We start from the raw sequence: 14543 nt of genomic DNA, 5'->3' as shown, positions 1-14543 counted from the left end.
TTTGAAATTTCCTAAGTAAACTTTATTTGTATCATAATTAAAGTATGCCTGAAATTGTAGCTCAACAAAATATCTCACTTAGAAATACAATTTACAAATGTAGGGAAATGTTGAAAGAGAAAATGAAAAAGTAGATCTTGTTTCTTGAGCCGTGTTTTACTTTAAGGGTCTACATGGCCACCTATTCACTTACTATTCAGAATATACTGCCCAGAAATTTGGTAGTGTTTTCTGTCTCTTATGTGATCCTAATAAAGATGATTAGTCATTTATAAGAAAATGTCCTTTTTAACAGACTTTCATTAAATACTATAAAGCAAGCACAATAAGCTTGGTGAGGTTGTTAAATGGTCAAAGTAGAATGTAATAAGTTAGCGTAGCATGTACAACTTTACAGGCAAACTAAGTGCTTGCTATTGAGTTTAAAATCCCAATTTCACAAAGGAAGGCATTTCCATGCTTCCCAGATGTATTTATTATCAAAATAATAAAAGTATTTAACTTCAGTTGCTACACAGACACACAAACACTGAGCCACTACATTTAGTCTGTGACACACACTCCTCCCACGTTCCCAGAAGAAAAACCATTTGTACTCAGTGTTAGAGACCCCAAAAGCCACTCAATGTCCCATTGTTTACATATGAGATATAATAGCCTTCAATTTTCTGTCAATAGTAATCTTGTTTGCACAAAAATAATTTTGTTATTCCTGTCTCCTGACAAATAGTGAAGGAAGACAAGAAGGGAGGGCTTGTAGAGGACACATTTTTAAAGTAAAATGACACTTATCTCTTTGTGGGTGCTTTCTGGACATTTAAAAATTTCTCTTCCTGCCTCTCCTCCCTCATCTTCTCTCTCTCTCTCTCTCTCTTTCTCTTCCTCAGTCTATCTCTCTCTCCCCACCTCATCCCCCATCAGGATAACATTAGCTTGAAAGCTGACAATTCAATCACATCTCAAGCAACCATTTACTTACTCTGTTATTTAATAGGAGGGGGGAAAACTCAGTTACCATAACAACTCACATCACATGGTAATTATGGAGTATCTAAAATACAGCAAACCATACTTTTCACAGTGTTTTCCAAGGGGAATGTGTAATAAGCACAGATACCACTTCTCCCAATTATTATTCAGAATTTTCATCTAATTGTTTCATATTGCATGAATGCTAATGCTACTCTATGTTCTTCCCAAGAAATATGTTTTTAAATAAAGAAGGAACTGAAAGAAAAAGGCAAATATATTCCTTATATTTCAAATGGTGGGTTATATCCCACCTATCGCTGGGCATCTAGGGAAAAAATCCACAGGAGCAGAAGAGAGGCAAAATAATTTATAGAGCAAAAAGAATTAAATGATCATCAATAAGGAAGGAAGGAAGGAAGGAAGGAAGGAAGGAAGGAAGGAAGGAAGGAAGGGAGGAAAGACGGATAGATTTCATTAAGAAAAGTGCTCCCAAAAAGTCCAGATAAGGTTTTCCTGAAATAAAAATGAAAAAAGAGCTCACTATCTAATGCAGAGGCAGAAATTTGGTTGGGCGGCAGCAGTAGGATCAGGAAAATTTACATGAGACCAAAGATGGAGGAAATAATGAAGCAGGACTACCATTCTCATCCAGGGACAAATCACTATTATTTAATTTAGGGGAGAGTGTCAGAGTTAGAAATGCCAAAGGATGACAAGACAGGCAGCAAATTTCAGGGAAGGAAACTGTCATTCACCTTCAGCTTCCGTATCAAGAAGAATCAAGTTACCCTCAGGATGAGAAAGTGTACTTATAAATCAGAGAAGAAGAGGACAGGCACTTGAGGTTAGAGAAGCCCTAGTAGGTCTGAAATGACTCCTGGTTGTCCCCTTTTCAAAAGGGCGGGGGGGGGGGGCACTTCAGGTTTAGAAAAATCTAAACAGGGCAATGATAATATAGAACTTCTCCTGGTATGTGAGGTCAAAGTCAAATCAGACTTAGATTTGCAAGTCTTCCAAAAGTCCCTTGGTAGAGTTTTACTTTAAGAAAGGTCAACACCAACAAAAAATTTTTTTAAGTTTTCAAAAAGAAGGGAATATAATAATTCCTGAAGAATTCATCACAGATTAAATAACGGTTCTCCATAACATGCAAGTTACTTGATATAATGAACATTGTTCTTGAGAAATACAACTACATAAAGCAAGATACATGTCAGAATAGGAAGAGCAGAGGCTTTAGGACATTCAAAACAAAGTTCTGTTAGCTATTCACACACTAACCCACCTATAGTTGTAGGCATTAAGGTAGCCATAGAATATCCTATAAATAATCTTTGGGAGGGAGGAAAGGCTACATATATCTATTCATATAAATGAATAATGACATAAAACAGTACATAAGAGCCATTCAAATTATAACAGTGCCATTTTTAGTAAGAACTCAATAATTATTAGATTCACCATCAATTTCATAACAACATTTCTAGAAAAAGGAAACTATGACATTAAATGCACATATGAAGTCTAAGGCACATACACATTTCAAAAGGATTAAAATCATTAACTAATGTCCATGAAGTTATCTACTATGTGCCAGGAATATCAGGCACTGGAGCTATATGTGACCAAAACAAATTCCCTAATTTTGTAAGCTTTACACTTTACAAAAGGAGACAGACACTGTCATGCATGCTGTGCCACCCATAGCCCCCCTTGAAGATCAATAGGCATAGATGGGTAGATTGAGTGAACAGCCTCATATATTAAACATACTGAGTTCATAGTTATAAACATTCCTGAGGAAAACTCCAAGCCCAGATGGTTTCATGGAAAATTCTACCAAACATCACAGTAACACATCAGGCAAAGACAATACAAGGAAACTATAGAACAGTATCCCTCATGATCAGAGATGCAAAAATCCTTAACAAAATATTACTAGAAAATCAAATTCAGCAACATATAAATAGAATAATACATTATGATTACATGGAGTTTTTCCCAAGAATGAAGATTTGGCTCATTTAGACAAATCAAAATAATTCATCATATCAATACATTTTTATTTTTTTTAATTTTTAAAAATTTTTTTTAATTTTTATTTATTTATGATAGTCACATAGAGAGAGAGAGAGAGGGGCAGAGACACAGGCAGAGGGAGAAGCAGGCTCCATTCACCGGGAGCCCGACGTTGGGAATCGATCAGGGTCTCCCAGATTGGGCCCTGGGCCAAAGGCAGGCGCCAAACCGCTGCGCCACCCAGGGATCCCATCAATACATTTTTAAAAGTATACAATCCTCTGAATAGATACAGGAAAAAAAACATTAAAAAAATGACAAAATTCAACACCCATTTGTGATAAAAATTCCCATCAATTTAGGAATAAAAGGAAACCTTGTGAATCTGATAAAGGATATCTACAAAATCTTTATACTAAAATAAGCTAAATATAATATCATATTTAATGTTAAGACACTGAATGTTTTCCCACAAGACTGTCTAAGAAAAAATGTCTGCTCTTTCTATTCCAGTTCAACACTGCAGTGGGGGGCCTTACATGATGCAATCAGGCAATAAAAAGAAATGAAAGGCACACACATCAGAAAGGGAAAAAAAAGTAAGATCATCCATTCACACAGATTACAGTGAAAAAACAAAAAGAAGCTACAAAGAAGCAACATGAACATGTAAGTGAGTTTAGTAAAGTAATAGAAAAGCACCCATTATATGTTTATATACCAGCAATGAGCAGTTACAAATTAAAACACACAAACAAACAAAAAACTAGTTTAATTGAATGCAGTAGCATCAAAATACTTAGGGACATACAATACTCATTAAATTTAACAAAATATGCACAAGATCTGTAATAAAACAAAACACTGACCTAAAATAACGGAAAGATATACCTTGTACATAAGTTGAAAGACTCAATATTAACGAGATGTCGATTGTCTCTCAAACTGATCCACAAATTCAATACATTTCTAACCAAAATTACAGCAGGCTTTTTTGTGGCTTCTCAAGCTGATTTAAAATTTACATGGAAAAGTCAAGGGTCTTGGATAGCCAAATTTTAAAACAACAAACTTGGAGGACTCCTATTACTTGATTTCAAGACTTTTTTATAAAGCAACCGTAATTAGGCTGTGTGGTTTTGGTTAAAGTATACACGCATAGATCAATGGGACACAAATGAGTGCAGAAATAGATCCACACATATGGACAAATGATTTTCTACAAAGGTGCCTCGACCAAGAAAGGATGGCATATTCAATATATATAACTCATACTTTATGAAAAGTTAACTCACACAGATCACAGGATGAAAATGCAAACAGTAAACAAAAAAAAACATTCCTCAAATAAATACAGGAGATCATCAAGTGACATATTCATATAATGGAATATTACTTGGCCATAAAAAGGAATGAAGTACTGGCATATTCTACAGCATATATAAACTTTGAAAACATTATAATAAGTGAAAAAAGTCAAACAAAAAAAGACCACAGATTGTATGATTCCATTTATATGAAATGTCCAAAATATGCAAACTACAGAGACAGGAAGTGGATTCGTGGTTGTTGGAGACTAAGAAAGAGGAAAACAGAGTCTCTCTGCTAATAGGTACAGAACTTTTTGGTGTAATGAAAACATTCTAAAATTGATTGTGCTGATCATTATACAACTCTGCGAATATGCTAAAACCACCGAACTGCACACATTAAATGAGTGGGTTTCATGGCACATTAATTATATCTCTATTTTTTAAAAAATAAGGAAGAAAGAAAATATAGGTAAAAAAAAAGAAAACAGAAAACCTTTGAGGCTTTGGGTTAGACAAAAAGCAAGAACCATAAATAGAAAAACTTGGTAAGCTGGGATTTGTTAAAACTAACCATTTGCTCTTCAAAAGACGCTGCCAAGGCAATAAAAAAGACAAGTTACAGATACGGTAAAAAAAAAAAAAAAATTGCAAAACAAATTTTTCTATTTAATAAAGAATTTATACCAGAATATATAAAAACTCTCATTTGAAAACAAGAACCTGGTTTTAAAAAAAATGGGCAAACCAACAGAATAATTCATGAAAGAAAAGGTATGACTGGCAGAAAAGACCTGAAAAGATGCTCAACATCAACAGTCATTAAGGAAACACAAAACCACAAAAGAGAAACCACTATCCATGTGTGAGAATGGCTAGCTTTAAAAAAAACTGATCATGCGGAGTCTGGGCTAAAGAGGCAGAGTCCCTGGAACTCCCTTACATTGCTCGTGGCCACTCAAAATGGGACAGTCACTAGGCAAAGTTTGGTAGTTTGTTATATTCACTTACCATATGGTCTAGCAATTCCACTCCTACATCTTTATTTACTCAAAAGAAATGAAAAACAGATGTCCACACACACACCTACATGAGAACTGCTTACAGTGGCTTCAATCATAATTGCCAAAAACTGGAAACAATCCAAGCGTCCATCAATGGGTGAACCAACCAACTGAAACTCTCATGATGGACTTTTTTTAAAATAAGAAGACTCAGAAGTAATGAGAACCCGAGCAAAGTTTGCAGAAACTTCACCCGGAAGGATCCCAATGAAAGAAAGGCCAGAAGCAAGGAGAAGAGTAAGGGAATACTAAAGTCATCTTGGGAAGATCCAAAGATATTTTTTAAAAAATGTTCTCTACTTAAACTGGGTTCAGTTTCCACGCTTCTGTACTTATGAGCTCTGGGGTCCCAAGCACATTAACAGTACCAACCTCACAGTGTTACTATAGAGATTAAATGAATATATATATGATTATGAATATATATAAATGATTATATATATAATACTTTAAAATATATATGTAGCAATTTTTAAAATACTTGGTTATTAGCTATTATCATTGCAATTATTATTCTGATTAACCAGATCTTAAAATTCATATTGTCATCACCTAGCTTGAGAAACTGTATGATTCATTCTCTACCCCTGCCTTTTTTCTTTTAATGAATTACAAGATAAATCCAAACAAAAATCCTACTATAGATTTGACAAAATTCTATCCGATAAATGTTCCAATTGGCTCTTAAAATAATGATTTTCTCATCTCTTTGAAATTTTCGAGGCATTCTACAACATAAGCAACAAGTATTTTAACCCAATACTTTCTCTGTTCACATCCAAGGCACACCTCATAAATTCTGATGCCACTTGCTGAAATTATTAGATGCCTTCTGCTATGACTCATATTAACACTTTTTCTTGTTTCTGTTCTGGTGACTTTCAAATCAGCTTTCTGATAATACCTAACACTTTGGTTATCCTTCAATCTCCTAGGTGTACAACTTAAAAACACAAAAAGGCACCAAATCTCTCTCTTTTCTATAGCAAGTAGTAAGATGTTATGGAAAACAAATCAAGAAATCACCTATGTTCTCTCTTTCATGAAATTAAACCTCTTTTCCTCCCAGATCTTTAGTCCCTCCTTAGTTAAGCTAACAGTGAATTAGACAAAAAAGTCTTTGAACCAAATATGTACATAATTTCAACTCTAATTAAATATATGAAAGAACATGGGTGGCATAGGATAGACAGATCTCTAGAAACTGGATATGCAACTAGTGGCAAATGATAGGATGTAGAATAAAATCCAACCAAATCAGTGATACTAAGATTTATAAAATCCGCACCAAAATGAGACTTAGTACAAACATACTATAGTAGCTCTAATTAAATTTATAGCAAACCATTAAATGCTTTATAATCCCTATCTTCATTTATAAATGGTATATAATCTACCATGTCTAAATTATATAAATGTCTTTCCTATGATACTTTGTTGTTCATTTATTTTAATTTATATACACCTGAATGAATAACTGTCATAATATGTTTAAAGATAACAACAAAGCACACATTTCCCACATGCTCTCCAGCTTCCTTCTTCCCTCTGGTGTTGCTATAATCTGCAATGATTAGACTTTATACAAATCATCTCATGGCATCACATAACTTTATTTGAAAAGGGTAGCCTAAAAGAAAAACAGAATAAACACTAAAACCAAAGGTTTTTTTTTCCTTAAACACTTCTATTCACTGTTAAATCCCAACAGTCACAAAATATATAAACACTGGTGCCCTACATATGTGCAAAGGATTCAAATCAAGACATAGGCAAGATTATTTATTTAAATAATAAGTTGGTATTTATTCTGAATATTTATTCTGAACAATAAAAGTTAAACAATGATGAAATAAACCAAATTTGTACATACTACTCCCTAATAATAAGGCTGGGCAATGGGAGAAGCATGCTGGTTTCTTTATTTTTATTATTATTATTTTATTTTTTGAAGCGTGCTGGTTTCTTACAGAAACACATTCAAATATTTTAGTATTCAATTGGGCTATTTTGGTTGCCTCTAAAAGCAACTTACAGGGGCGCCTGAGTAGCTCAGTGGATTAAGCGTCTGCCTTTGGCTCGGGTCATGATCCTGGAGTCCTGGAATGGACCCTGCGTCTGGCTCCCTGCTCAGCAGGGGATCTGCTTCTCCCTCTCCCTCTGCGCCTTCCCCCCAACCATGCTTGTTCTCTCTTTCCTCTCTCTCAGATAAAACTTTAAAAAATAAAAAAACTAAAAGCAACTTACATTAATTATAATAAAAACGATTTGTAAACACACACTAAATTTCATGATTATAAACTGAAAGGGGAAACTCCTAAACATATACAAGCAAGAAGAAACCATTACACAGTATGGGGAGGCACCTACCTCGTGCACTAGAGCAAGTGAGGTCTGCTTGAAACTTCGCCCTCTACTGGCCATCAGTCTATGCAATGGTTTGCCATCTTTACTCTGATAAGTTGAAATATCGTAACAAAATAACATACCACCTGGGGGAGGGGGGGGGAACAACTTATAAAAACGTTTCTTATGGAAAAACTTAATTAGATTACCATATCCTCAGTAACCCATATTCAATCAATCTGGATAGAGAGATTTAGAAATTAAAATAATTTGCTCAGCAAATTACGATTTTTGCCTATTGGTGTCTAAGGAAAGAAAAAAATAGAAGAGATTTAAGAAGTTAGCAGTTACCATATTCAAATTATCACTTATTTACAAGTCTTATTCAGTTGTAAGTAAATGAACAGACTTGAAATTCATGATTTATTTTAAATTTTGTGAGCTGCTACTTCTAGAGATTTAAGTTTTTAAGAATAAATTCCAATTAGGGCCGCCTGGATGGCTCAGTCAGTTGAGCATCCAACTCTTGATTTCAGCTCAGGTCATGATCCCAAGGTCCTGGGATTGGGCTCCACGTGGGGTTGCCCACTCAGCAGACAGCTGGCTTGAGGATTCTCTCTCTCTCTCTCTCTCTCTCTCCCCCTTTCTCCCTCTGCCCCTCCCCTTGCTTATGCACATTCTCTAAATAAACAAATCTTTTAAAAAAATAATTAATTCGAATTGAAGAGAAATTCTTGCACATATCAATCTTCATTAACTTCTGAAAACAGGGGTTCTTTTAGTTTATGCCCACAAGTGGACAAGTTTTCCTTCATCCCTACACTCACATGCATTCATTCTCCCCATCTTCCCTCTTCCTCCTCTAAGCTTTCTTCTCCTTGTCCTCCCAACTCTAGTCAACTAAGTTCTCAGATTGAACTTCCACCTCCAGCTGGCCCTCAGCGTCAGCTGAAAAGCAAAGCAAGACAGCCAAACGCCAAATGTAGTCTTGAGACTACTGGAAGCTATCTGGGTAATTGCAAGCCAATGAAAAGACACACTCAAGAACTAAGATAATTTAAAACATAGAGATCATTCCATTTTTAAATATCGCTTAATAAAGTATCATACATACAGAGAAAAGTGCATATCATAAACATATAGCTCAATGAATTTTGACAAACTGAACCTCTAATCCGCACCTAGATCAAAAAACAAAACGTGATCAACATCCTAAAAGCCTTTCTCATGTTTCCTTCCAGTCACATCCACCCCCATCCCAAAGGTATCAATCTTCTGACAGTCATTTTGCCTACTTTGGTACTTTATATGAATGGAATTAGGCTCTGTATATGCGTTTATATCTGGCTTCTTTCACATCTAATAATCACTGTGAGATTCATTCACACTATTGGCAGTTGTAGTATATTCATTCTCGTTTGAACATTCCATCATGTGAATATAACACAATTTATTTATCCATTTTACTGTCAATAGTCATTTAGATAGCTTCCAAGTTTAGAGCTACTCAATAAATGCTGCTATGGACATTATGTCTTTTGGTGACTTCATTTAGGGTTATCCCTAAGAATGAAATAACGAAGTAAAACAGGTTATGAATTTGTTCAGAACCAGTTTTTCAAAGTGGTTGTACTGACTTACATTCCCAGAAGCAGTTCTGGTTGCTCCATGTCTTTACCGATAACTTTTTATTTTCCATCCTTTTCTTTTCACTTTAGCCATCCTGGTAAGTATATAATGGTATCTTACTGTGGTTTTTTTTTTTTTTTTTTTTAATTTTTATTTATTTATGATAGTCACACAGAGAGAGAGAGAGAGAGGCAGAGACACAGGCAGAGGGAGAAGCAGGCTCCATGCACCGAGAGCCCGATGTGGGATTCGATCCCGGGTCTCCAGGATCGCGCCCTGGGCCAAAGGCAGGCGCCAAACCGCTGCGCCACCCAGGGATCCCCTCTTACTGTGGTTTTAATTTGCATTTCTCTGATACTGAAGTTGGCCACTTACTCATATATTCATTAGACATCTGAATTTCTTTTTTGAAGGGTGTGTTCTTTTCCCCATTTTTTTATTGAGTGTCTTTCTTATTGATTTGTAAAAAAATACTTGATATAATCTAAATTGAGTCCTTTATTAGATATATAAATGCTTTCTTTGCATTCCATGGCCTCCTCTTTCACACTCCTGATGGCAGATATTGGTTAACCCATGTTCTTGATTTTAATATAATTTATTATTTTTACAGTTAGATTTTAATTATAGGATCATTTGTTGAAAACAAATCATCCTTTATCTCCACAGCATTGCAGTGTCACCTAGGTAATAAATCTGGTGACCTTGATATGTGGGTCTGTGTCTGGACACTCTACATTCTTCATTGGTCTATCTGTCTATCTTGGCACCAATGCCATACTGTCAATTATAGTGGCTTTAAGCAGGTCTTGGGCAGCCCGGGTGGCTCAGCAGTTTAGCGCTGCCTTCGACCCAGGGTGTGATCCTGGAGAAGGATTGAGTCCCACGTCGGGCTTCCTGCATGGAGCCTGCTTCTCCCTCTGCCTGTGTCTCTGCCTCTCTCTCTCTCTCTCTCTCTCTCTGCCTGTATCTCTGCCTCTCTCTCTCTCTCTCTCTCTGCCTGTGTCTCTGCCTCTCTCTCTCTCTGTGTATCTCTCATGAATAAATAAAATATTTAAAAAATAAAAATTAAAAAAACTAAACAGGTCTTAGTATCTGGCAATGTATATCGTCTTACTTTGGTGTTGTTCTTCAAGATTACTTTTGCTGATTTTGGTCTTTGCATTTCCACACAAATTTTAGAATCAGCTTGTCAATTTCCAGTATCCAAACCAGGATATTGCTGGGGACTAGACTGAATATTAATGTGAAGAGAAATGGCATTTTTATAACTTAGACTCTTCTAGTCCATCAACACTGTACATCACTTCATTTATTAGGATTTCTTCAATTTTTCTCCATAATGTTTTGTAGCTTTCAGTGTAAAAGTTTTATACACTGCTAAATTTATCCTGGGTTATTAATATTTTTCAGTGATATCATAAATGGTACAATTTTTAATTTTTTTATAGTATGTAAAAACGTATCATTGATTTGTAAAAACATATTGATTTGTATGTCGACCTTTGCATGTATAATCTTGATGAATTCATTTAGTAATTCTGGGGTGTGGGTGGCTCAGTCAGTTGAGTAGTTGCCTTTGGCTCAGGTCATGATCCCAGGGTCCTGGAATGGAGCCCCAGGTAGGTTTTCTACTCAGCAGGAAGCCTACTTCTCCCTCTTCCTCTACCCCTCCCCCCACTCATATGCTCTCTCTCACTTGCTCTAAATAAAATCTCTTAAAAATTTTTTCATTTACTAACCCTAATTAATTTGTAAATTATTTCAGATTTTCCATGTATTATACAATCATCTACAAATAATAACTATTTAATTGTGTAATCACTAATGACTATTTTTTAATTGTTCTTTAATAATTACTATTTTACTTCTTGCTTTCTAATCCTTAGGACTTTTATTTAGTTTTCATGGCTTATTACGCTGGCTATAGTCTTCATTACAATACTAAAAATAGTGCTTATAACAAACATCCCTATCTTTTTTCCCAATGTCAAGGAGTAAAATTTTCAATATTTCAGTATTAAGAACAAAGACAGCATTGTAGATGTTCTTTATCAGAATTTTTTAAATTCTTTGTAGATGTCCTTTATCAGAATTTTTTAAAGGTCTCTTTGGTTCATAGTTGTGGTTTTTTGTTTTTGTTTTTGTTTTTTTAAGATTTTATCTATTTATTCATGAGAGACAGAGAGAGAGATGCAGAGACATAGGCAGAGGGAGAAGCAGGCTCCATACAAGAAGCCCGATGCGGAACTCAATCCCTGGACCCTGAGATCATGCCCTGAGTAGAAGGCAGACACTCAACCTAAGCCACCCAGGCATCCCTGGTTCATAGTTTAATGAGAGTCTTTTTTGTGTCATGAATGGGAACAAAATTTTTCAAAGGCTTTTTTATGCATCTATTGAGATCATCTAAAGATTGTTCTGCCTTTTTCTATTAACACACTGAATTATACTAATTTTCAAACATTAATTGTTATGTATTATCCTCTGTATTGTTAAATTCAGTTTTCTAATATATATAGGGGTATTTTTACAACTATCTTTAATGGAAGACACTGCTATATATATTCCTTTATTGTACTCAGTATCAAGATTATGCTGATCTCACCAACAGTGTTCCTTTTTTCCTATTCTCTGTTAGAATTGATGGAAGATTATTATTATTTCTTTCTTTCTTTTTTGGAAAAATTAACCAAGGAAGTCAGCTGCACATTGAGTTTTCTTTGTGGGAAAGTTGTTACTAATTCAGTTTCATATATATCAAACTATTCAGTTAGTCTATTTCTCCTTCTGTCAGTTTTACAAAGTTTTAAATTTTGGTGAATTTCTACATCTCATCCAAACTGTGAACTTACTGGTTAAAGGGGCAGCCCAGGTGGCTCAGCGGTTTAGTGCCGCCTGATTCAGCCCACGGTAGGATTTTGGAGATCCGGGATCAAGTCCCACATCAGGCTCCTTGCATGGAGCCTGCTTCTCCCTCTGCCTGTGTCTCTGCCCCTCTGTGTGTGTGTGTGTGTGTGTGTGTGTGTGTGTGTGTCTCATGAATAAATAAAATCTTAAAAAAAACATTAAAAAAAAGTTCTTTATAATATTCTTTTATGATCTCTTTGAATGCTGTAGGGTCTGAAGTGCTGCCTCCTTTGTTGTTTCTAATAGAAATAATCTACATTTCTCCATTTTATTGTCTAGATTACAATGGCCATATCAATTTTGTTAAACTTTTTAAAGAATAAATTTTTAGGGGCACCTGGGTAACTTAATCAGTTAAACATCCAACTCTTGGTTTGGCTCAGGTCATGATCTCAGGGTCCTGAGATTGAGCCTTACATCAGGCTCTGCTCTCAGTGCAGACTCTGCTTGGTACTCCCTCCCCATCTCGCTGCCCCTCCCCCTGCTCACCTGTGCCTGCACCCTCTCTTAAATAAGTAAAATCTTTTTAAAAAATCAGTTTTAAGCTGTGGTTTTCTTTATTTATATGTTCTCTCTTTTTTTATTCTTACCTTTATTATTCCTTTCTTTAAGCTTCATTTGATGCTATTCTTGAAATAGAAGCTTAAATCATGACTCTTTTCCTTTCTTGTTATTTAACATATTCATTAAAAGCACAAATTTCCTTCTGATACTTTTTTCGCTAAGTCCCACAAGTCATGTTATAGCTTATTTTCATTACGATTCTGTTAAAAATATTTTCTGATTTCCATTTTTATTTTTTCTTTGATCCATGGGTTATTTACAAGCATACTGTTCAATTTTGAGGATACTGGAGACATCCTAGCTATCTTTCTGTTATATATTTTTAGCTCAATCCCACCATCATCCATCATCAGAAGATAGATTCTAAATAACGTCAATGTTTTGAAATTTCTTGAGATTTATGGCCCATCATATAGGCATTTTGTTAACTTCCCCAAGTACTTAAAAAGTCTAAGAGGGGCACCTGAATAGCTGAGTGGTTGCATGTCTGCCTTTTGCTCAGTATCCTAGGGTACTGGGATTGACTCTTGCATCGGGCTCCCTCGTGGAAGCCTGCTTCTCCCTCTGCCTACATCTCTGCCTCTCTCTCTGTGTCTCTCATAAACAAATAAAATCTTAATTAAAAAAAGCATAAGAATTCTATCACTGTAAAGTACAATGCTCTATATGTGAATTAAATGAAGTTTGTTCACAGAATTACTCAGATATTTTGTAAATTCACTGATTTGTCGCTTGTTCATTAAGCTATTTAAAAAATGTTTCAAAGTTTCCCAATATTATTGTAGGCTTGTCCATTTTTTCATATAAATTCCAGTTGGTTAACTAACTATAATATTAATATCGGGTATACAATAAAGTGATTCAAAACCTCCATACAACACTTGGTACTCATCACAACAGATGAAGTCCTTAATCTCCATCACTTATTAACCCAAGCTCCTACCCACCTCTCTTCTGGTAGGTTTATCCATTTTTGTCTTCTAGTTTTGTGAACATTCTTCATATATTTTTTTTAATTATGTTATTTTGTCTACACTGATTAGAACTGTAATATCTTCTTAATGGAGTGACTTCTTCAACTCCATTAAATGTTCTCTTCATTTCAAAGCTTCTTGGTTTTTCATATATCCAATACTTTTTCATTGAATACTGGACAGCATACAAAGGAACCACAGAAAATCTAAATATTACTTTTTTTTTAATCAGAGAGGAGTTTCTCCTCCCTTCTGTCAGGGAGACAGAGTAAAGGACTGATCATTTAAATTGAATCAGAGATTGAACTGGGTTAGGCTTGATTACAGCTTCAGTAAATCTTAGCCTACCTCTGGTTCAACCGTGTTCCTAGGGGATGCCTCCGCCAAGGTTTTCATCTGACAGCCTAATTGGTCTCCTCACTGCAGAGAGCTTATGAGAGATTCAGATGTGTCCTCAGAGGTTTTCAGTTTAACCTCCCATCCCCTAAAGCTTCAAAATTTGACAAACATCTTGAGGAAGAAGTAGGCTATGTGTCTGAGGTCCCACAAGTCCTCAGTTTTACCACTCAAGACACTGCATGAATGTAAGACCTCTGTTGGTTTCTCTGCCTTGGGCGCCAGCCTCTTGTTAAGGTCAAGCCTGACTTTCAGCCTCCAGCTGAGGCCAGAAGAAGTGCATCCCAGTGAAAAGAGGTGTAGACATTCAGCATCAATTCACTACTTGGGTGCTTTGTTTTCAGGCCCATTTTCCTAGC

The 14543-nt window shown here is 35.5% G+C and overlaps 1 protein-coding gene across 2 annotated transcripts in view; it reads right to left on the bottom strand.

Moving 5' to 3' along the window:
• Nucleotides 1-14543, bottom strand: part of FOCAD (focadhesin) — a 312065-nt gene that overhangs the window by 96688 nt on the left and 200834 nt on the right. For both annotated transcript variants that reach the window (XM_025433196.3, XM_025433197.3), the window contains exon 21: nucleotides 7736-7857. In XM_025433196.3, the coding sequence (XP_025288981.1) occupies nucleotides 7736-7857 (122 nt within the window). The remainder of the gene's footprint in view (nucleotides 1-7735; nucleotides 7858-14543) is intronic.

The sequence above is a fragment of the Canis lupus genome, chromosome 11 (assembly GCF_003254725.2).
Source record: "Canis lupus dingo isolate Sandy chromosome 11, ASM325472v2, whole genome shotgun sequence".
NCBI lineage: Eukaryota > Metazoa > Chordata > Mammalia > Carnivora > Canidae > Canis > Canis lupus.
This window is presented reverse-complemented; position numbering and strand designations above follow the sequence as displayed.